Raw genomic sequence first — 24,981 nt, 5'->3', positions numbered from 1 at the left:
GCTTACTAAAAACATTTTATACATACAAAAACAAATCAACAAAATGTGCAAAAAATAAAGTAGTCTTGTTGTATCTATGTAACTGCTGTTAGTTTAGTTAATGGGTTATTTGCCTAGGTGTTCCGAAGTACCTCAGGTGAAAAACTCACAGAGATTCCTGCCCATGATGATGAGGTGCTCTGCTGTGCTTTCTCGCCTGACGACCGCCTCATAGCAACATGCTCCAGTGACAGGAAAGTGAAGGTAAACGGTTAGTTGTCCATTAAACCTGATTATTGCAGCAAAAATGCAACCTATACACATTTTATCCTAACATTCTTGAAATTGTGTGTCCCTTAGCTGTGGAATGTAGAACAAGCAACGTTACTGAGGGTCTTTCAGGAGCATGAAGAGCAGGTCAACCACTGTCAGTTTACCAACACGACACGACGCCTCCTGCTGGCCACCTGCTCCAATGACAAGTTAATGAATGTTAAGGTATGTTTACATGAATATGCCTGTTTTGTGACTTAATTTTCTATATATTTTTATGTATCTTATTCTCATTGTGTTTGTATTTTTGTGTAGCTATGGAACCTCAACAAACCAACCTCCCAGAACACCATGTTTGGTCACTTTGAACCAGTCAACCACTGCTGTTTCTCCCCTGATGACAACTATTTGTCTACCTCCTCCAATGATGGCACGGTTAAGGTGAGTGCCATTAAATTAGATACTTGAAAAGCTTTCCTTTCCTAAGGCAATTGAGAATAATCCTTACACGAAGATATATTTGATGCACTGCAGCAAGCTTATAATGATTTATAGAGCTTATGATGATTTATAGGCCTTATTCTGCACGAGCATGCTCCGTTTTACACAGTTTTATTGTGTTCTTGTGTTTTGCTATTCTTATGCAGCTATTTGAGACGTCGTCTGCTAATGAATGGAAAACGATCAATGTGAGTAGCCTGTTTGCAGAGAACGATGAAGAGGTGCTCGTCAAGTGCAGCACCTGGACGGCAGACAGCAAACGCATCATTTGTGCTGCCAGGAACGCCGTTTTTGTGAGTATTTTGCAATGCAGAAATTTGAAAGGGTATAATTACATTTTAATGAGAAGAAACGCATGATATTGTTTGCTGTAATCTGTTGTTGTGTTTGTAGTGCCAAATGTGTGATGAAGAGGTTGAAAATGGTTTGAATGTAAATTCTTCTTGAACAGATGTGAATGAAATTGTTGGAACCCTTTGATCAAAAAGGGGAACCTGCAATTTTCTCTGAAAAGAAAAAATAAAACGTAGAAATTAAACTCTGGTTTTCTCTTTTTTGTTTTGTTTTTTGTTTTACAGGATGATTAAAATAATAAAACAAAAGCAAACAACAGTGACCACTCTTTGAAATAGGCTAAATGTGTGTGATGCTAATTACAGAGAAACACTCAGGAAATACTAAAATATTACTACAATCAAGTTATTCCTAACAAACTTCAATAATAAATCAGAAGCAAAAGAAGATCTTTGATTCCTTAAATTCTTAGATTTAATACTTTTAATATTTTGGTAGTTCCAAGTTACTTCAGAGAAAATTGTGGATTTCTTCCTTTTTTGTGTTGAGGGTTATCAACATTTTCATTTTTTTTAGCTGTACAGATAAAAACCAACACCACTGGGTTCACTTAGGCCTCACTGACCTTGTTGTCATTTTCTGTGAAGGAAACATGAAAACAAGCGAGGCTGTTTCTCAGATTGTCTCCCAGAGAATCTTAAAGAGTGTGTGTCCTGGTTATAAATCTGCACAGCCCCTCCTCTCTTGAGCTTACTAACATCAGTCAGTCTTGTCCTGTAATCAGTCGTTCCGTGTCCTCTAAGTCTTCATTCTGGCAAACAATCCAAACGCTGCAGAGACGTCAGAGAAGAGACACGGTCGGCTTTTTTTTAGTTTAGAACAGATACATGTTGGCATTTGTATGTATGTTACATTGTAATAATAAACTGCCAAAGATAGGTTTGAGGTTTGTTCTGAGTCTGTCCGTGACCAGAGAGAATTAACAGGAAAATAACTAACTGAGTGCATTTCTTGCCCACACTACTTAAAATGTATAGCATTGTTATTGATGATTTATTAGCATCTAAGCGTACCTAGTAGGTGGGTAGGTGTAAATTTAATTCAATTGTTCATTTAAATAATTTTTTTTCAAACTTTTAAATACTCACAATAAAAGTGTAAAGGCTGAGTAGACATTGATTTGTTACCTGTCTCTCTCTGATTCAGATGTTTGATATTGAGACATCAGACATGTTGTTGGAGATCAAGACAAGTCGTCTGAGCACGGTGCAATACTGTCACGCCTGTCCGACCAGTAACCTGCTGGCCATTGCTTTCTCCAACTACACTGTGGAGGTACAACTTATACTGTTTTTATATGAGGCGTTTCATTTTATTCTGTTGTTAAAAGAGTATGAGTATATGTTTTTTTCATGTAGAAATGTTACATTTAAGGATTTATCTACAATTAGTTCTGTAGGAATAGAATTTTTTTTAAAAACATCCAGACATAAAAGTGCTACACTGCATAAAATTGAGGGTGGCAAAAATAATTATGTACTGAAATATAGGAGTGAAGAATTTTACAGTTGTCTTGTTGTGTGTGTGTGTGTGTGTGTGTGTGTGTCTTCCAGCTGTGGGACTGGGAGGCTAATAAAAAGATGGCTGACTGCAGTGGTCACCTAAGTTGGGTTCAGCGTGTGCAGTTCTCCCCAGATGGCTCCCAGCTACTCTCTTGCTCTTACGATCAGACTATCAGGGTAAAACTGGCTTAGTGTAATAATCTATTAGCCTGTCATCTTGCACATATACTATTCTAATTAGAATTGAATCAAAAAACATAATTTTGGTTTCCCCCTGCGACAGGTTTTAGGCCCTTTTTTAAAAAGGATGTTGTAGCTATATTGCAAACACTTTATCTGACCCTCAGTGCATATACGTATATTAGAGAAATTTACAGCAACCATTTTAGGCCCCAATATACAGAATTATGAACCACTACTTTATGAAGTAAAGTAGTTTATGAAGTAGTTTCCTAGCACTTTATGAAGTGCTAGGAAAGAAATAGAATCAGCTTTATTGCTTCCTTGAACAAAGCAATAAGTACCATAATCTGCCTGAAAACCGCCATTATATTTCATATCTCTGCAGTTTATCCATCTGCAGGAGACTTTACAGATTTGCAGTTTGCAGTTTTATATAAAAAATCTAGAAATATGTTTATTTTTTTGGATACTAAATTGTATTTTGATTCATGAATGCTGTCTATGATCAGGTCTAAACAATGTAAATAAACTAGAGCAGCAAGAGATTTAAATTTTCAGTGTTGGCAAGACACAATCTGTGAGCACAAAGGTGTTTTTCAGACTTGCTCCTTGACATGAGCAAATAGAGAGCTCCACTTCCTCATCACGGCCACCCCAACAGTATCTAAAACACAGCTATAACAGCTATAACAGCTGCTTGTAAGCCCAAGGTTTTAGTCTGGGGTTGGTTTCACTCATCCATTTATAAGCCACCGTACCCTGTATGTGTGTTTTTTAAGTTGTTGGACTCGAAGAGGGGATTTGGTTTGATGTGCCAGTCAGAAATTCATGTGACGGATACTGATAACTTATTTGTGTAATTCCCAGTTTGCCTCTGGGTAATAATGATGATGAATGATGAGTAAATACATGTGCAAAGAAGCAAATTAGGAAGAAAACACATGAATAAAGTCAAGCATTGGCAGCTTGTTACTGGAAGCCTGCTGCTCTACATGTCTTGTGTATTTTGTTTTGTAGTTATGGGAGACTAACAAGGTTCACACCTCCTCTGCCGTCCGTCTCAAGAGAGACTCTGACGTTCTCTTCAACGAAGAAAAAATCATTGTGTCAGCTGCAGACAACTGCAACAGATTGCAGGTGAGTTGGCCAGATGAGGCTGAAGGTGAAGCTGAGATGTTTGTGTTTGTTGTATGAGATCCAGTGTAGATCGTATGCTCATATCAGGTTGAATGTTTCTATTTCAGGTACGTGATGGCAGAACAGGATCAGTGCTGTTTCAGTCAGAAGAGAAGTCATCCAGGATCCGGTGTACCTGTATATGCAGAGAGCTTTCTTCGGTGGCGCTGGGCCAAGAGGATGGCACTGTACAGGTAGAAAACACATTTAGACAAACATACACACAAACACTTACATACTTTGTGTTTGTGTGTATGTCTGAAAGTGCGATAAAGTCATTCTAGCTCATTGCTGCAAATTCCTCTAATTCCCTCGTGTTCAGTGCACTTGGTAAGGAATTATTGTGTGTGCATGTGTCTGTAGATGTGTCTTTTTATGCATTTGTTTGTGTATGTCAGCAGGTCCTAGTGTAGAGTGTGTAAATCTCCATTCCATGTTGCTGTAGGGGTTGTTTTTCAGGCATGTTGCATCTTGCGATCTGACATTAGCACTATCACCAATTTTTCTCTTTCTTGTCAGCTGTACATCAGGGTAATTCCAATGGCCTGTTTCATTGTTCTTTTTATGCATCTTTCTCTTTTTTTTCCTTCTTTGGTTTTCACTCATCCTTTTTATTTTTTTTAATCTATATTAAGTCCAATACTTTTGCTCACATTAAAATAGGTGGGTTCAAACTAAAGGTGCTATCTTCCATGTTGTGTATCAAATCCAGATGTAAATACCTGGAAATAAAAGCTGAAATGTTTTCAGTCTACAGCAAAAATAATCTAATACTTTTGAAGGGGAGAGTAGGTGCCAACATTTTGTTAACAGGTGGAGTATGAAATTTCAGTTTGCTTTGTATCATGTATGTGTTTTTCTATTTGTGGCTCAGGAGGTAGTACAGTCGTCCACTACCTACAGGGTCAGCTTGATTCCCTGCGCTTCCTGATGTCCGTTTGTCACAGTGTCCTTGGGCTTGTAAGCGTGTTTGAATTGGCTGAAAGATTAAAAAGTGCTATGGAAGTGCAGAGCATATGTGTTAATCTCCAATGGTAGAGGACACCACTGAAAGTACCTGTCCTATATTAAAAAACACACAGAGTCCCAAGAAACATCAGTTCTATGTCCAGGCTAGGTGCCTCCAGCAGGGAGCAACTCTAATTAATTAAAAGGCCCTGCAGTCTTAATGAATACAGCAGGTAATGATTTTAATTACAGCGATTCTTTGGCCCTTCATGTGCCTCTGCTCTTTTCTCCTGGCCCCAGAGATACGAGAGGGGAGGCTCATTGCACACAGACTATTAGTGATCTGAGTTCTTGAAAGTAAAACACGAGATATTTGCAGTTTAACTACACTTTTTGTGCCACAGAAATGGATGCACACAAAACACACATGGATATATTTAGGTGTTTCTAATATTAGGTTTTGCAAGAAACTTGTTTTCCTGTGAGTGGCCACAGAACTTGCCCTGTTTTTGACTTACTGCCAAACCAAGATGTTTGCACCATTTATTATTAGGGGACTGGAGAAGCCTAAGAGTGATGCTACAAAATTGGTTACAAATGAGCATATCTGTACCACAGAGATGATGGGGGCAGCAGAAATGTGTCTGCACCACTAAATACCACCACTAAATATCAACATGTAGTGGAGAAATCACCAAATGTTTGGTCAGATCTGTAATCTATTTTGATCAGATTTAAAGAATAGTTTCTCTGCCTTTGTTTTGATTGTGTTTAACAAATAGACCAAATTGTATTTTCTTATTGTATATCTTGTTCATAACTTGATCAGAATGGTTTATAACGATAGATTTTGTTACATAGTAAGTGGCCATTAACCTGATACTGTAAATTCCACAGCAGTACTGGGAGCGAACACCAGAGGGAGCCCTTGTGTTAGCTGCTGCTGGTGGTGTGCTCCTTCACGCCGCTGCAGTGAAAGACGTTCATTTTCCTTTTCCTCATCTGTGCCTATTTGCTTCCAGTGTAGTTATGGAAACATTACTAATAATTAATTATTTGTCTGCAGGGTTCACTCACAGGTCATAGTTCTGACATGCATAAGGTCCATGACTTATTGTAATATACTGGTAAGGGCAGAAAGTTACTGTTTATTTAGGATTGTGAGAGTATAGATTCGTGAGATTGTGTTTGTGTGTTCTGTGTCAGGCAGCAGGACTGACAGCTATAGTCAGGTAATGAGGACAATTGGCAGCAGGATAATACGACTATTGGCGTCATGCGGGAGGTTGGTGCTGGCTGTAGGGTTGTGCACTGTGCACTGGCAGCGTGCAGTTATGGTAGAGAAGTTTAATATCTTCAGTATGTGCCCCTGTTCAGAGTGTTCAGGGATCACTTAGTCTGCTTCAGTGGCTAGTTTACTCCCTTCATAAAGGTATTCAAACAAGTGTTCCCCACCCTTCCTCTTCACATTACCCTGCTTTTATATTTGTTTAGCTTCTTTTACTAAACACCCTCAGGAATTTTCCTTACTGCACCATCCCAGAAATCTCTTAGCTGGATGTGTAAAGCTTTGCCAAAGTGTTCTCTCTCTCAAGCTTTCAAACTTTCATCTCATGCGTGGAGTTTGACAAACATGGTTGGTGTGCCCTGAGGCTTGTTCTGCTTAGACATTTCAACCCTTTCCTCTGAGATGTAAATATTTTAGTGCCTGTTAAAGTCCCAGGTGTTCTAGGCCTTTATTTTATACTTTCAAAACTACCGGTGCTGTACTGGGCAGAAGATTATGTCCTGCATGTATTCAAACTGTTTTGAAGTTCATTCGTGCTTTTGAATGATTTTTGCAGTTGCAAGTTGCAGACTGGAATATATCATAGAATCAGTCAATCAGGAAGTTAATTACTGTAAAATAGAAAATAAAGGTTTAATGTCAGATTTTGTAATTGCATTTATATCTATGCCTTTTATCATTTTGGCCTTAATGTACCTTAATTAGCTCTTTGTTTTACTCTAGATGAAAAAACCTTTGAATGATAAAATAAACTTCCCTTATTCCCATCATTAAACCACACTTAAATAGACATTATATTAGACTGTTGATTCAATTTAATGTGAGTCTCTGCCAAGGAATATTATCTGCAAAAATGTTCAGATTTCGTATAATTGCTCTTAATAAATGATAAAGTGTGCATTATTATTAGCCTTAATATTATTATGGTTTCCATCTTAAGTCAACGTGTTAGCATGCTAACATTTGCTTATTAATATTAAGCACGTATTAGACTGGTGGGAATATCATCTTTTGCAGGTATATGTTTCTAAACTAAAGTAGACAAGTTTTAATTGAAGATGTCACTGGATTCAAGGTTAAATAAGATTGAAGGTTATGAGATAACCAGCAGTATTAACACAATTTCTCCTGAGCAGGACAGGATAAGAGCAGGAATGATTTGAAACCACATTTCATGGATGTCAGAACATCTCACTGAAAACAACATTTGCTGTCCTCATGGTGTCTCTATGGGAAAATTCCGGTGATCACCATAGTCACTATGATACAAGCCCTTTGACATTAATATGTCTACAAAATTCAGTGCCATTTAGTTGTAGAAATTAAATTTTTGTCAGGTCTATACAAAAAGACCCTCATTGCCTTCTCTAGTGCAACATCTCTCATTTTGCTAGACATCTCACTGGAGCCCCTTCAAAGAATTTTGGAAGCCCTTGTGCCATATCATTAACAACCATCCAGATATCACAAAATCTTGCATCTTTTATGAAACCAACATTCAGACAGTGTGTGAAAGCTTCTCCTCTCAAGGGCCTATTAAAACAGATGTCTATGCAGAAGCATAGACCCTGTTATAATAAGCCCTTAATAAGTGATGAAATCTCGCTGAATCGTTTGAGCATCAAAGCCGTCTTGTTCTGACTCCCCAAGTGATATCTGCTTGGCTGTCACACCCCCAGCAGCCTTCTTCGGTTATGACTCCGCTGAAGGGTCACACACCCCCCACGCCCGACTCCACTTCCTTTTTGATGTGCTTATCACCATGAAGCCAGCAGCTGCACTTCTCAAATATGCTATCCAGTAATAACTTTTTTTCAGGAACTTTTATGGGAAATCTTTCTGGGTAGGTTTCCCCCCCTTGAGGATACCTTGCCCCAGCTATCATTTAGGGTTTACAGAGACATTCCAGACATCGGAAGCAAACTATATGTGACATTTTGGAACCTCTTTTTTGCATAGCACTGACTTTACTTTTCTAACACCCAATTATAGTTGACTTGAATATTTGCAGTTATAATGTTTCTTTCTTCTTCCAGGTGTTAGAGTTGCCCTCGGGGAGGCTTCTCGCTACTCTGCTGGGACATACCAAAACGGTGCTACACTGCCAGTTCACCCAGAATGGCCAAATACTTATCACTTCCTCAGAGGACACCACTATAAGGGCATGTATTTATCTGTTTATCTCCCTTCCTTTCCTTTACACTTTTTGTCTATTTATTTGCTTGGGTTTTTGAGTTTCTCCCATTCGTCATTCTATCCTTTGTCCTCACCATCTTTTCTTGTCTATTTTATGGTGTTTTTCCTCACCTCCTTTCCCAACTTGCATCTCATTTTTCATTTGTGCTATCGATTAGTCTTCTCCCTCCTCCTCATTGCTCACCTTGAGTAAAATTGCCTGCTCTGTTAAATCGCTCATTCTAAGAGTGGCTCAAGTCTGTTTGGTGTTGTCCGCTCATCCTACCTGTTACACTTTACGAGCTTCACTGTTGGCATCTCTACCTTTCTATTCCTCTTTCTGTTCCCCATCTCCCATCGCCTCTTTTTCCTTTTTCCTTTTCCCCATGCTTTGACTTTATCTCCCGACCCCCTGACTGTGGGCAACTATTTGTATTTATGTGTAAGTATGTGTGTGTGTCTTTCAGGCTGTTACGCTCTGTCAAACCCCTCCCTTCATGCTCGGGTGCTCATTTCCCCTTTCCTCTCCTCCCTTCTCATCTCCTCCTCCTCGTTTTTTTTTTTTTTTTTGCTGGCAGACCTGTCCACTGCAGCACTTCCCTTTCTCTCAGACAGCACAGCACCTCCTTCTGTATTCATGCAGCTGCTGCCTACACCATCACTATTCTTAAATTGTCCACCGATTATTACTATTACTATTACTAACTATTCAAATTCAAGCTGTTTGACATGTGCTTGCTAGGAAACTGAAGTGTGTATTGAAATGTTAATGCAGATGCAGAATGAATGTAAAGAGCTCTAATGATGCTGATGTTTGCTGGTGATTGATTCTAACCTTTGGACCAATGACATTCTATTTAAAAGCAGAAAAGGTGCAACATTGCACACAATGGCACGTAGGATGATCTCGTTGATTCTGTCCTTTCCCGTCTTCATCTAGTTTTGCTGAACTCCTGTCTCTTCTCATTTACCTGTCTGTGTGCATAAAACAAGCACCCTACAAATGGAGGCACAGGTTCAGAGTTTTAACTCGACAGATTCATTAACATATACCCAATCTGCATAAGATACACACACACACACACACAAGATGGAAAACCGCAAAATTGAAAAGAACAGCATGAAATACCGTGATATATTGCACTCAGAAGTGTGCTGAAATATTACATTGCCATAAACATGAGCTCACACTGTCTGTCAGATGATCGGTGGGTGCTATGTGGGTATTCCATTCTTGTGCAAAGTGCTTTGATTTTATATGCAGGATGTTGTTTGAGACAGTTCATCTTTCTGTTGAACATCTTTGGTTAAAAGTCTTTCCTGCGCATGAGTTGTTGTATTACTATTATTAAACTGGGGGTTTTATTGTCATTATTTGTGTCTACTTTGCAAAACAGTTGAAAATGTATTATGCACAAATCTCTACAACTGAGGTGCAAAGGAAATTAAAGATAAAGGTAGTAGTAGATCATAACCCACTATATTTGATTGCGCAGACACCTTTTACTGATTTTATTAAATGTTGGGTGAAGTGAAAACCATAAAAGTGGCTAAAAATTCCTTTGTCTGTCTGTTTTCCCTGTAGGTGTGGAGGTGGCAGTCAGGGCAGTGCAAAATACTTCAGGGTCACAAGGAACAGGTCAGATGTTTCTCTCTGCTCCCCAACTCAGCTGCCAGCACAAGACTGCTCTCATGGTCCTACGACGGCACTGTCAAGGTGAAGCTCGTACGCATACACACTCACAACAAAGTTAACAACCGTGTGACATCAAATAATGTCTCTTCTTCTCTTGCTCACTGTAAGTTGTGGGACCTAGAAAGTGGAGAGAAGCTGCAGGACATCGAGGCTCATCGGGGAGCCATTCTGTCCTGTCATGTCTCGCCTGACGGATGCTACTTCGCCACAACCTCTGCTGACAAGACTGCTAAGGTTTAACACTAATAATACTAATAACTACTAACTAATAATATCTGTTTGTCCTGCCAGTAATATTGTGACCTATTACAAGTGTTTTGTCTCTAACCTGCTTCAAAAAACATTATTTACATTATTATTTATTTATTTCTCATGGATATGTTACTATGGGTGATATTTGTAATTAAAGTTTTTCAAGTAAGGAGTCGAGGGACCTTACAGAGTAGTGTGTAGCTGATGGCCTTAGGCCTGGTGAGTTAGCTGCAGGTCAGTCTGTCCTCCTACTCTCACATCCAGTGATCATTTAATGTGTCTGCTGCCCATGGACTGGCTGATCCACCAGCTTGGCAGGCTGGCTGGCCTGCAGTCGACCCACCTCCCTGCCTGGGTGTAGTTTTTGCCAGGTTGCCGTTTACCAGGACTGCGGCGTTTGACTTTGGCCTGACTTTGACTGACTCAGTGGGCTGGAGCAGCTCATAAGTCATTGCAGAGAAGTGAACTGTACTGAGGGTGCACGATCATTAATACTGGCTCATTTTCTTGGATCACATAGGATTGTGGGTTAAATTGTTAGTTTTATACTTTTAAAATCAACCATGGATGAAAACTGGTGTCCAGCATTAGAAACAAAAAAATGCAAAATCCCACTTGCAGGAATTTGTTAAAGCAGTTCATCTAGAGTCACCACCACAGAGTTTCACACGGGAATTGGGATTTGGTCGACACTGTAGAGAGAACAGCCATTGGGTTGCCAGCCAACCTGGCTTCAGTCAATGGTTGGTAATGAGAGAGAATGTGTGTTTTATGGATTTGGCAAAGATGATAATTGAGGTGCCTGTGTGTGTTGTGAGACAGCCACATAGTCCCTGCTCTCCGGATCGAGTAAGAGCTTTGTAAGCTCAAAATGCACACAAACACCAGTGTCTCCATTCTCCATCTACGTAGAGGTCAAACCAAGCAGTTTGGTCTTTGTTGAGCACTACAAAAAGATGGGGCTTTTTCTATTCTGCATTATTTCCCCGCCTCTCTCTCTCTTTTTTCTTTGTCCTATTTTTTTTTGTCTTTTTCTTCCTTTTCCTCCTGACCTTCAGATGAATGGGACTTTGTGTGCAGACATAGTTAGCAAGCTGCCAAATGAAGGGTGTAATTATGAGCTGTGTTATTTTCTGTGCAGTACAGGATGCAGTAGGGGTAAGGAAGAAACACAAAGCAGAAGCCTAGGAAGGCAAGAGAAAGGAAGGAAGGATTGTAAGGAGAACAATGGATCAGAGGCTGGGACGGGGGAAAAAGGGAGAGAGAGACAACAGCAGAGAGTGAGAGGGCATTCATTAAGAGTTTGCATAATGTAATTATACCATTTGGCACCATTATTTGTTCTCATGAGATGATAACTCGATTGAGCAACGACAACAACAACAAATCTGTACACCCAGCAATATTGATTTTGTCTACATTATACCAAACTCTATCCAGTTACACTGTGTCATAGAAAGTGGTAGCTTACTTTTCTTGTAAATGCACTCTTGAATATGTAATAGCTCTTTGTAGTCTCTCACTTCAGTCCTACTGCAGTGTGAAATAAGTGCATCCAGTACATGCAGATTTTTGCAATAATCAAGTCAATAGGATTTTGGCTGTAATGCAGAATTTAAAACATTTTTGCTTTTCAGTTTGTTGATGCATTACTTTGTGCTCCTAGCTGTGGGACTGTGAGTCCTGGCAGTGTGTCCAAACATTGACTGGTCACCAAGACTGCGTCCGCAGCTGCAGATTCTCCTGGGACGGTCGACGCCTTGCAACTGGAGATGATAATGGAGAGATCCGGGTGTGTATTTAAAACGTTCAGCCTTTCCTTTAGCCTTTGCAGTTTTTTTTTTAGGGATTTATGAGGTAAAATGAGGAGGTAAAGAGAAGAGTAGAAGGATCAGTGGAGGTAATTTGCGAGGAAGATGTGGGGAAAGACTTACTACGCTACGTGCTTCAAGGTACTCACATCCGTGTCCACGCACCAAAAAACATGTTGCTTATATGCAAAGCAGTGACAGTGCCTTAAACCATCTCATTTGCTGTGCAACATACAAAGCACAAGTCAACACTTATTTCAGGGATCACCCCATAATTACATCTCATCACTCATTTAGATAAAGTGCTTACTAATACATCATGATTGCTGCAGTGCACTGAAGAGGTGTGAGATGAAAAGAAGGAGGCAGGGCTCCTTCTCAGTAGGGGGTGTGGGAGCAAGCAGAGGTGGAGGTTGTATGAGAAGTTAGGATGAAGAGAGCAGAAAGACGAGGGGATGTCTGACAGTAGGAGGTGAAGGAGAGGACTCAGCCTGCCAAATTGGATCCCCATGGCTTTGGAGTTGAACCACTTGTGTACACACACGCACACACAAAATGAAAAGTTAGACTGTTTGAGAAGTAGAGAGGAAGATCCAGGAAAGTCATTCAATCTGTCACAACATATGGTGGTGCAGCATGATTCAAGAAAGGGTTAATGCCCTCTGGTGGCTCCTGAGCTGAACTGCTCCATTATCCATAAACGGCCAAATCATCAGATCCAATCCCACAGACCACACGGAAATCTTGCTCCCGTTTCTATGGAAACAAATGTGAGTCACTCAGTACTAAAGCATGCCAAGTGTTAAATATAGCTGTACGTGTGATGTGTCATTGTCAAACCGTTGCATAACAGCAAGGATAGACATGGTATGCTGCACTAGTGATGACAGAACCTTAAATGATTAGCGGCCATTTTTCCAAGGGAGACCTGGCCTAGATGGTAATGTTGTGCAAACCAATATAAGTCACATACATGTGATATAGAACAATGTAATATAGAACCTGTCAATAATGTGTAAAAAGCAGAGAACAAATGTTACAAAGCGGGTTTCAGTGTTAAAAACGTGTATATGCATTATAGATAAAATCTCATTTAGATTCAAACTTTACACTTTATTTTTATCTTAAACTCATTTATTGGAGCTTCAATGTTATTCTTGATTTTACAGTAGGGCTAAAATATTAAGGCACTGAATCACTTCTCATACATTTTGGAAACAGATTTTTGCTCAGTTGCAGTGGAGACAGTTTAGTTGTTATTGCGTGACCTCATTTCTGATGTCAGACCATGTTTGACGAGATGTAACCCTCCATTCTTGAATGTACAGCCACCTATTACCCCATGATCAAAACTTTTTACTTGGGCCATTTTATTACTACTACAACATCTCTATGACAAGTGATGCAGGCGACATAATTATTTATTATTATTTTCATTTCTTTTACCAACACATTTATTGGACTGTAAATGCTAACACATCTGGCATCTTCATTGTTTAGCTGTGACATTTACTTCACATTGGCTATACGATGACTTTCCATCACAGGTCTGGAGTGTCAAGGATTGCTGTCTGCTTAAGATCTGTTCCCAGGAGAGTAAAGACGGCATGGACTCACTCCACGGAGGATGGGTCACTGACCTACACTTTTCCCCAGACAACTCTCTTCTGGTTTCCACTGGCGGCTACATCAAGGTACGATAGCACATAGATTCACATAGATATAACCCACTGTGACAGTGTGTTTGTTGTAAGAAACCACAAGAAATGCATGGTTTGAATGAAGAAATGAACTATTCTAGTTGTTTTGCAGAATTTTTGTTTACAGCAGAGATTACAGAAATATGAATGTAACAAAGATCCATAGCCTGACCCTTACATTATTCTACATTTATTATTAACCTGCATGGGTTTCTTTCTTGTTTTTCTCGATCCATCCAAAGGCATGCAGTTAGGTTAACTGATGATTCTAAATTTTAGAGGTCACAGTGTGAGCATGAAAGGTTTTTATGTGTGAGCCCTGTGCAAGACTGCCAGTCTGTCGAGGGTGTACCCCGCCTCTTGTTCATTGACAGCTGGAATCGTATCCAGCCCCTCACGAAATTTAACAGGTTTAAGCTGTATAGATAATGGTTAGATAAATAAATAATTACCTGACTAATAGTTGTAACTTTACCGGAAAAATGTTGTCCATTAAATTAGCAAAAGTGCCACACATATAAAAAAAAAAACAAGGTCCAGGTTTGTATTTACCGCTCTCACAAATCCTAGTTAAATAGAGTTTTATGTACAGCTTTTTACAACCTCCTAATTTTATTGTTTTATGATATTTTGCTGAAACACTTTTCAGTACAACACATACTGACAGTTGGCACCAAAATGAACTGTGTTCCTCTTCTCTGCCCACACATGAGCGCACTTTCACAAAGTTGTGCATAACATAACTTCTTCACTTTGCATACTTTTTGCTACTTTCATCACTATGTTCATGTTAATCCGAGTGGGAGCACTGTTGATTGAGAGATGTAGAAAGATGTCTCCAACTTGCAGTGGTGCAGGTTTACATAAGAGTCCAAGTACCGTAGAGAATGATAAAGTACCTTGTTGTGATGCAACCGGAGTAGTCTGTGCGCATGCATGTGTTTGTGTGTGCCCCTACTTCTTTCTCAGTGGCTTTAAACGTACTGGCGATGTGGTCACTCGGCAAACACTCTCAGCTAGGATCCAGTTAGCTATTTACTGGGCAATGATGTAATCCTCAAGAGACAACAGTTCTGATCGATGCGGCTTTTTATCTCACATTTCCCCTGATGCCGTGTGTGGGGTGTGTGCACGGATATGTGCATGCGCAAGTTTGTTTATACCTGGCTGTGTGGGTCGGCAGAGGTTGTCATTAGTGGTGAAGGCAGTAGATGGTGTCATATAGGCTTCAGCAACTCATCATAATCTTCTCCACAGCAGATGTTTGCCAATAGAATCACAATCGAACTAAAAACTAATAAGAGTCTTGCCCTTAACACTACATTTAAAAAAACAGTAAAACGCTCAGACCCTGTCAGAGCTGAGTAAAATCCCTTAGTAAGGCATGAAAAGGAAATCTGGTGTGCTTAAAAAGAACAGTGCACACTACAGCACATCATCATATGTGAGAATATGGTCTTAGTTGATTTGTTTTGTTGAGACTCTCTTATTCTTATTTTTAAGTCTGATATGAAGCTCAAGAAAGCGATAAGTATAAAGACCGGAAAAAGACTGGAAAGCCTTGCCTGGCTCTGGCAGAGTATTAAAAAAAACGGAATGGAAAAAAATAGCAAACCAATTTTCAGTCAACTGACCCTGCTTTGCCGCATTTGTATTTTTAGTTGTTATTATCTTAAAAGTCATGCAAAGCAATAGATCATTTCAATTTGTCCATTTCACATGGTCATTTTCTTTTATTTTGATAAGTACACACAGTACAGTATATCTTTCCCATACTGCATATGTTAATGTGCAGTTCTCTTCCATCTCCCACTTTGCTTTTTTCAAACAAATAGAAATATACACAATAAATATTGTATGTAGGAGGTTATGAGGTTTTCCATTGTTTATTGTGTAACATTAGAAGTACTGTCGGTGTTTCTTTGCAATTTGCTGTGCTTTTTTACTGGTGTGTTTCAGCTATGCTGGAAGTCCTTACAGCTACTGAGGCCCACTAATACACCCTATGATTTGTTTGTTAATTAACATTCGGGCTTGCTCTGTTCTGACGCACTAATGTACTGCTCATCAGCTTCATCTTTCGTTACATCATCATGGCACTCATAATTATTCTGGGAATCTGCTTGCAGATCGCTGTTGACTTAATGGATAAGCATGTGGATAGTGAGGGATACTGATGGCTGTCATAACCCCCAGCACCCACCCACCCCGAGTTAAGAATTTTGATTGATTAATCCTACTGTGTGTCGGCTGGACAGCTACAATAGGCCATCCTGTCTGTCAGAGTGATTGCCATAATGGAGTGTACATATCTTGATAGATGATATAGCCTGCAGAGTAAGGAACTAAGATAATGATTTTTCAGTTTTAGTTATTAGGTAAGTCTCCTTGATTAGCAAGAAGAAATTTCTTGAAAATAAAACTTGGAAGCTGTGCTTTAAAGAGACATGTAGGGTTTATTTTGTGGCCCCATTTGGCAAAATGTTTAAATATTGAGTGTATTTTTAACCCATATTAGGCTTTTTCTTCTTAAATTAATCTTTCCTGGCAGCAAATTTGCTTACTCTTGAGGCATTTTGAATTTTAGACTCTCAGACAACGTAAAAAAAATCAAGCAATATAAAATTTAGAAATTTTAAGAGTTGTAGATATTAGTTGTAGACATTTATGTATGTATATGCAGCAAAGAAATCAATGTGGTCAAATAAATTTACTGACGTTCACAAACAATACATGACTTGGCAATCATCTGAACGTCATCATAAGGGTATTTGATTTGTATTTATTCCCATCTGGTGTAAGCGAGAGATTTCATTTTGGGGGATCAGTGGGATTGTGTAATATCTGCATTTGGATCATAGATGTAGACTCATTGATATTGATGTTTGTCTTGAATACCATAAAAGATTTTACTGGGGAACACAAACTTTATTTTTGTTTAGAAACTAGAAGTTGCAAACCTAATTCGTGCTTGAATATAAAAATTGCATCTTTTTCAGATTTAACAAATATCCTGATGATTTATCTGTAATTCTGTGATTTATATTATATTTAGGGCTGCCATTTCATTCAACATATTAATTGTGATTGATCGCCGATTGTCTGTAGTTTAACTTGGTTAATCAGTGGGCCACAGTGTGAACTAACAGTTACTGTGTTTACTTCTATTAATTCTATTCTAGTGACACAAAATGGAGGAGTTAGGCCACAATGAACTTTGATATACAGCTTTAAGTTCCAGTGAATGTGTAGTGAGGGATTCTTGCATATGCAAAAGAACAGGCCCATCAGAATTAGAAGCCCGTGTCAAATAATTTGTTCAGAGGCTACTTGTAAACACCAGCAAGATAAGGTTAGTTGGGTTACATGTAACGTAAACAACCCCTTTAAGTAGGGGTTTAAGTAGGTTGGCACAAATACTACAGTAGTTATTACATTCATTATGATCTAAATAGACTGAAATGTATTTTTTCTGGACTAAACACCATTTAGACAAGTGAAACATCAGCTTTAGTTTATGTGAAGTGTGGTCTGGCTGTCAGTGCTGTCGCATTGTTCCTGGAGGACAATTGCTGGGAAAATAGATAAAAAAATAAGCAGAGCAGTAGAAGACATGTTTTTCTTATGATTATGTGATTCAGTGGAGAGTTTTCCTCTCTGATCCCAGCTCTGAACATCAGCAGCCTTTCCACAGAGTGACTCACTGTGTTGCTGCTAAACGGGATGATGATGTTATTGGTCGGATAAAAGCATGAGAAGTGACAGCGGGTGATGTCTCCCATGGTTTTCACTCAGTCGAAGGGTTGATATGATGTAACGTGAGGTTTGTAATGTGAGGCTTGTTTGCCTCTTTCGGTTTTTCTCGTTGGCTCCCTGTGAAGAATGATGTTTTCTTGTTTGTGCTTGTTTTGTCTTTTGAACTCATCTCTGTCAGTATTTCTGCCATAATTATCTCTCAAGCTGCTTTTTTAAAAAAAACTATGCCTTTCTTTGCTCCTCTTTGTCTTGTTTTATCACTCCCCACCCGTCTCTGCATGGTTGGGTGAGTGGTGTGAGTGGAATTAAAGCAGCAGGCTAGTGTGTGCTGTATATGTTCTTGCCCAAGCCCCTGTTGTGTGCAGTTACCTGTGTCGAGTGTTTAATTAAACATGTCTTATCCTTCTTTTCATCAGTGTTTCATGTTACATAAACATACACAAAGTGCTTGTATTTATGCATGAGGCTGTGCTTGTGTGAGTTTGTATTTGTGTGTTTCCCAGGGTTTGATTAAGTTGTGTGGTCCAGTCCTCTGAGAGAGACCGGTACGTCCCATACCGACACCTATCAGTCCTCCTTCCTTCTTCTATGGGTCCTTTCAGGAAATGCTGTGCCTGTATCACATACACACAGACACACACACACACACATTATCCAAGCGTCGATGCGACAATCTGTCACAGTGCCATGGTCCAGGAGGGAGGCGGCAGGTGTGAAAAGGCTCATCCTGACTCGCCCAGCATCCCAGAATAATTCACACAAAGCTGCCACGAACAAAACAAAAGCAATAAAAACAAATCTCTTTGTAAATATTGACAGATCTTTCAAACTGTACCTATTTTTATATTATGAATAGTTCCTCAGATTTAGATGTGTCTTTATTGACTGAACACTGTACTTATTTACCGTTAACCAGTATTCTTCAGACTTTGTCCATTTGACTAAGCCAGCTGTCAAAATCCAGACTGAGGTGCCATCACATCAGCAGAGATGGCAGACCTGCTAATTTAATCCTCCTATTTCAGCTTTCATGATGGAACCATCACACTGCTCATGAATTTTAAAAACGTTCACGAGTGTGCTACCACAAATTATAAATTGACAAGAGGAATTATGTGGGGAAATCTATGCAAAGGAACTGAAGACTTTTGAATGCAGGCTACCAATTAGATAAAATTTGAGCACGATGAAGCTCCACTTTCATGTTCAGCAATGAGAATTTTTAACCTTGTATTTATTATGAGTAGCTTCACTGAGAGGCTACCTCTCTATTACAGGAATGCCCTCATCACAAACACACAGTTACACACTTTCACACCAGGAAGCTGCCCAGTATAGCCACATTTGGACACACTGGCCAATGAGCAGGTGGGATAAAGGAACTTGATCATTGGCACAACACTGGCACCGCTTCTTCACTTTCACAAAATATTGTTCCACAGAGTTTCTAATGACCCAAAACCCCTATGGGATAAAATGAATAAATACTTCATCAAGATACATTTATAAAACCTAGGATGTATTTCAAAAAATATGAAAATACTGCATGTCTTAACCGGAATATGACCGTAACGACACATCTTTGCTTTTATTCACAGACATACAAGCTAATACTCCCACATGTTCACAGATTTCACACACACACTTCCAAACAATGCATCCCCAGATGGATAGAAGCGTTTTAGATGACAGTTCTTCCCTGCCACCAGGGCTGTCAGACATCACTTGTCAGCCAAGCCTGTGATGGAGGAGAAAGGGAGTAACACAATTTCACCCTATCTCACCTTCTTACAGTCCTCTCACTCTTCATACTTTTCTGCCTTCTGAGTTCCCACAAGACCTGGTTTTCCTGTGTTCCCCTCTACTGCTATGTCTCTGTTTCACACCAATTGTTATTCCTTTGGCCATTGTTTTGTTTTGTTTTTTTGGTCTGTCCACATTGGTGACCTTATGTTTGAAGCTGCCCTCCCACACTGAAAGCTCAACACTGGCACACTTTTTTGATTTGTCACACTCACAACCTCGTGCACTCTGGTCTTCTATGTCATGCTGTTTTGTAAACTGATGTGGATCTTGCACAGTAGGTCAGACTAAAGATCTCTCAGATTGCTTTCACCCATTAGTTATTAGTCTCTGCTGCTTTCCCTGCTCGAGACGTCATTGTTAGGTATAATCTTTATTGAGGAGACATTTGATGGCATGGAGAATCAGACAGAGTTTAAAAAAGACTTGGCTTTGAGCAAAAGAAAGGAATAAGATGGAGTGTAGAGAAAATGCTCTGAGGGATCAAGCAGTAAAGATTCTTAATGAGTCTAAAGGAAAGTAAATGTGTCTCTTTTTTCCTTCACTGCCAAAGCAGATGTTTGTGTTTCTATCAAGGCTAAACTTCATTTAGTCCAGGTTGTCTCTCCTCTCTATCAGTTATTTTGCCTCAAAGAGCCTCTCTCCAAGGTCTGGTTTTTGCTTCAGAAATCATAAATTAGATTCTTTTGGTTTGAAATGACACAAAAGTGGCCTATACGTGTGTGTATTTTGGAATCTATTAAAGAGTTGGTTTGTGCTGAAGCAAAGAACACAAGAGGTTGTGTGCTAATTACCTTTATAAAAGTGATTATGTTTTTTAGGAAATAGCTGAAGTTAGAAACAAAGTGCTAAGACCAACAAGACAATGCCATATAGTGCTGTAGATTTTACAATGCAGGCTTTTTGCCATCTGGATTGAAGATTTTGCGACCCAATTTATAAGGTTAAAAGATTTTCAGAAATTGAGTTTTTTATATATATATATATTTATATTTATATTTATATATATATATATATATATATATATATATATATATATATATATATATATATATATATATATATATATATATATATATATATATATATATATATATATATATATATATATATATGAGAGATAAAAGAGACGATGGACCATTTAGAGGGATAAATGTCTTTTTTCTGATGGAGTTTGACTTATACACTCCATCTTTTATGTCTGGTCACAGTTTTACAGTTTAGCTGCTTTAAGGGCCTCTTATTTAGCACTCACCCCTACTGATATAAATGTTAGTGGGCTGATGCTGTAGCAATAAAAGGTCTTTTGCAATGCCCAGTTACATTTTTATTTTGTATTAAGCACATAAGTGCAGGATGAATAGTCTATTGATACACTGAACCACGGCTTTATTATTAGCTGCACCTTTTGTGGCAACCAGGGACTTGGTTAACTTTCTCTTTTTACTTTAATGTTTCAGAGCTGCTTTCTGGACACATTATTTGCAATGGAAATGACAGAATTTCATCATGGGGTTTATTAATATTTCATTTGATCTCCCTCTAGCACTTTTTTTTTCCCCACAATGAAACTTTTGCATTTCTGTAGCAATACAAAAACCTCGGGTATTAACGCTATTATATATTGCTTAAGTTGCTAGTTGCACCCCTCAGCTTTTACTTTGATCTTCACCCCCACCTCCTTCAAAGCTGATCCAGAGATGGAAATAACACATTTTGATGTCCTTCTGAGAAGACATGTATTTAAATAAGACGGTGTAACAGGCTGTCTTTTCATGCAGCGTTCACAGTTTTGATTTCATTCAACGTGTCTCTGTCGATCATGCTGGTTTAGAAGTAAGCCCCCCACAGTGCTGCTCCAGTGTAGAGACAGACCTGCCTCTAAAAATATCTACACATTCTCATAAGATGCAAAACAGATCCTGAATTTGCACCTTTGTCTCAAAATCCAATGTTCTTTTTTTTCCCCCATCATTTTCTCTCCTCGTACTCCAGACACTACCAAGGATTCTTTTTTTAGCATGCGTACGTTCTGCGTGATGTGGTCAAAATGCAACCAGGGTAGATACTGTATATTTTTCACACATCGTTGACTCCCTGTTATGGCATTTGCATTGGCTTGCTCACATATGAGACACAGTGAGAGTGAAGAACTTTGAAACTGTAAAGCTTGGAAGCGAATGTGGCCTGTTTTCTGTGCTCTTGTTGTAAGGCTTGGGGTATAAACACAAGCTAGTGAAATATTTATCTGTCTCTGGGAGGCAGTTGTTTCCCCAGCGTTGCTCATTAAGCCAGGGTTAATTGTCTCTGTGGCTGAAAAAGGGCCTTTGTGTGTACGAATCACACCAAGATGAAATTAGGCAATGTGGAGATGGGAGAACAGTGATAGGACCGTGATGGTGAAGTGTAGCTCTTTGTTTATCTTTGTCTCTTTGTCTGCTCTTTTTGTCCTTTTTTTTTTTTTAATTTTAGGCGCTTATCACAGTGGGTTTGTTTATTAATATTTCACGCTTTCGTTTTATGATTCACAAAGACTCTGAGACTATTGCTGTGATCAATTATTGAATAGCTTCACAACTCTAGCCAAATACCACGCAATTTGAATATGTGTAAAGTAATTTACCAAACACAGGAAATGCATTGCAGAGTACTTCCAATACAGTTCAACTTATTTAGTCCACGGACCACAGGGTAGGTGGTTCGATCCCCGGCCCTGGCTATATGTCGAAGTTGCTCTGGGCAAGACACTGAACCCCTAACAACCCATTCCCCTCCCTGTGCAGTGCCGGTCCAAGCCCGGTAGAAATTGGGGAGGGTTGCGTCAGGAAGGGCATCCGGCGTAAAAACTGTGCCAAATCAACATGCAGACAATCCGCTGTGGCGACTCTGAACTCACGGGACAAGCCGAAAGGACAAAAAAATAAATAAAATAAAATATAGTTCCAATTCACAATAAAGTCATATCAAGAAACTTTACAGAATAAAGTTAAGACTATAAAGATTTATAGAGAGAACCCAACAATTCCCCCTTGAGCAAACCCTAGGCAAGAGTGGAGAGGAAAAACTCCCTTTAACGGAAGAAACCTCCAGCAGAACCAGGCTCACGGTTGGTGGACATCTGCCTTGACCGGTTGGGGTGAGTGGAAAGTGGAGAGAGAAAAGAAAAGAGCAACAAAAGCAACAACGAAACGTCAGGCAGGTTGGTAGGACTAGTAGCTACACAGTGGAAACACACAGCTCCAAAGCCGGTGGACACCTGCAGAGTGGGACAGAGAGGGAGACGGAGAGGGAGAAAGACAACTACCAAAGAAAACACACAGAGTTAAAGTCATACAGTGGTGACAATACAAAGTTGTATAATCTTGAAAAACCGTTTCGGTTTTCTTGATCTTTTCATTCATATTTTCACTTTTTGTTGTTCTTTTTACATTTTCTTGCTCACACTTGTGAGGAACAAAAAGTTACCAGTGAAGATGAAGAAATGTAGGCGAAAGAAAGAAAGAATGTGTGAGGGAGAGATGTGTAGAGGATTGTCAGAGCATCAATATTTGAGTGGCTTGAACCTTGAATGAATAATTCAACCTCTCTGCAAGACTGTTGGCCCCATCACACACAAACACACACACACTAAAATCCCTTTGTGAAATGGAGGTGGCCTTACAAAATCTCCTGAATCCACTCCAGCTGGTATCCCCTCTTTCTTTAATCTCCCTGCCTCTATCCATTGTGTGCATCCTGCTGGCTGTGGAGTCTTTATCATTTTTTTTAGAAAGTGTAGAAACTGTACCTATTCCCTCTGGACTCTGTATCAGACCTATTTATGTTAGAAGAAGATGAATTACTTTCCTCCACCTCTTCTGAAAGATGCAACTGCGTGCACACGGACAGGTATTTCTGTTATGTAAGTGATGCAGGCCTCCCCTCAGATAGCATGAATAAGCAGCCCTATTTAGCTGTACCACAGGTAGTGATGAAGGCCAGGTATGGCAGACTTCTCTGCTTTTAGCTGAAAAGAATCAGAGTTACTACCTGACACGGTGGATATCCCAGCATCCCCAGATGAGACTTTGACCTGTGTGTGTGTGTGTGTGTGTGTGTGTGTGACAGCGTGACACTGAGAGGGAGCTTATCTAAACGTGCAGAGTGGTGTGGCGCTTTATAGATAAGAGTTCAGTGGCTCTTGTTGTTTTCTATAATCATTTGTCTATCAAAGCAGAGGTCGTGTGTGTGTATACTCCTTACCCACTGTTTTAGGTCCTTATTTTGCTTCATAATACTTCATAATCCTGCTTGAAATAAAATGAATTGATAACACTTAACAAACCAAAGCTGTTTTACAACATTGGATCCTGCTCAATTACCACGATTCAATGTTGTAAAGAAATGGATGGGGAATACTTTTCATAGGTACTGTATTAATCATTTTATTATTTCACTTCTTTTACCCATCACTGGAAAGCAGCTTTTTCTCAACAGACCTTCAAAATAAATACAAAATAATAGTTTAAAAAAAAGTAATTTTAAGTATTAATTTAAAGTTTTTAATAAAAAGAAAAACTCCAACAGGCTTTAGCTACAAGCTTATAAACAATAGATTTTTTTTTTTTTTACAGTTGGGATTTCTAGTATGACCTCTAATTGCTTTGTGAATGTTTAATTGTAATATACACTAATAATAATAATAATGTAATTTATGGGCCATTTTGTCGTACTATTTTATATTTATTCCCACATGCGTGTTTTCTCCATGTATTAAGGGAACATACAGCTATTATGGTCACAAACCAATTTTCCCATGATTCCAACAGTTCAGTAGCCTCGAGGATGTTGTACTGGATGTCTAGAAATATTTCCATCTGTTGCAGAGAAAAGATGCCCATAAAAATTCACACAGTAAACATGCCCAAGGTTATTGTTCTCTTACCAACAACTCAGAAATATACATATACTATTAAGTCATGTACAAACTGTAACAGCTACATGCATCACTAGCCTCCCCATAAATCAGTGCTCCCACAATTATGGTGTTGGTATCAGCACATCAGCCATCTGCTCTGAGGTTATGTGCACTCAGTGTCACACATAAAACACGCCTGTGCCTTCCCATAGAAGTCACAACCCCTTATGGAAAGTGACTTGTCTTGTATGTAGCAGCTGTGAAGATGAATGCGTTTTTTTATTTTTTATTTTTTTGCTGCATCTTTAATCACCATTTTTTCCTGTGTTTACTGCACCTTTCTATATTTGTGTGTCATCTTCACATTCAGTGCATATGCACATTGATCTTCTTTTTTCTCTTATGGTCTTAAATTAAAAGATTCATCTCTCTCTCTTTCCATTTCCCTGGCTTATTTCTTATAAATATGCATGCCATCTACTCTCCTCACCATCTAGTAGTGTAAATGATTCAACGTAGTGATTTTCTGCCCTTTTTCCCTTGATTGTAAACCCAGCCTCCCTCTGTCCACACATCTTCCTCCATCTCACTACAAAGACAGTGGAATCTTTTAAAACATTTCTCCAAATATCACATTAAGTTTTTTGACTATTTGAAATCTTTTTTTTTTCTGTTTAGTCAGAGTTT

General features: G+C 39.1%; 1 protein-coding gene across 5 annotated transcripts in view; it reads left to right on the top strand.

The window, feature by feature from the left end:
* Positions 1-24,981, top strand: part of apaf1 (apoptotic peptidase activating factor 1) — a 36,990-nt gene that overhangs the window by 7,950 nt on the left and 4,059 nt on the right. For 3 of the 5 annotated variants that reach the window (XM_067490588.1, XM_067490590.1, XM_067490589.1), the window contains exons 14-26: positions 118-243; positions 340-477; positions 568-693; positions 900-1,046; positions 2,254-2,382; positions 2,661-2,786; positions 3,810-3,929; positions 4,037-4,162; positions 8,241-8,366; positions 9,965-10,096; positions 10,184-10,309; positions 11,994-12,119; positions 13,686-13,832. In XM_067490588.1, coding sequence (XP_067346689.1) covers positions 118-243; positions 340-477; positions 568-693; positions 900-1,046; positions 2,254-2,382; positions 2,661-2,786; positions 3,810-3,929; positions 4,037-4,162; positions 8,241-8,366; positions 9,965-10,096; positions 10,184-10,309; positions 11,994-12,119; positions 13,686-13,832 — 1,695 coding nt within the window. Of the gene's footprint in view, positions 1-117; positions 244-339; positions 478-567; positions 694-899; positions 1,047-2,253; positions 2,383-2,660; positions 2,787-3,809; positions 3,930-4,036; positions 4,163-8,240; positions 8,367-9,964; positions 10,097-10,183; positions 10,310-11,468; positions 11,608-11,993; positions 12,120-13,685; positions 13,833-15,967; positions 20,295-24,981 lie in introns of those variants that run through there. The other 2 variants (XM_067490591.1, XR_010912007.1) reach the window with 2 other exon arrangements.

The sequence above is a fragment of the Channa argus genome, chromosome 21, assembly GCF_033026475.1.
Source record: "Channa argus isolate prfri chromosome 21, Channa argus male v1.0, whole genome shotgun sequence".
Lineage (NCBI taxonomy): Eukaryota > Metazoa > Chordata > Actinopteri > Anabantiformes > Channidae > Channa > Channa argus.
The sequence above is the reverse complement of the archived record's forward strand: the minus strand, read 5'-3'. Positions and strand labels throughout refer to the sequence as shown.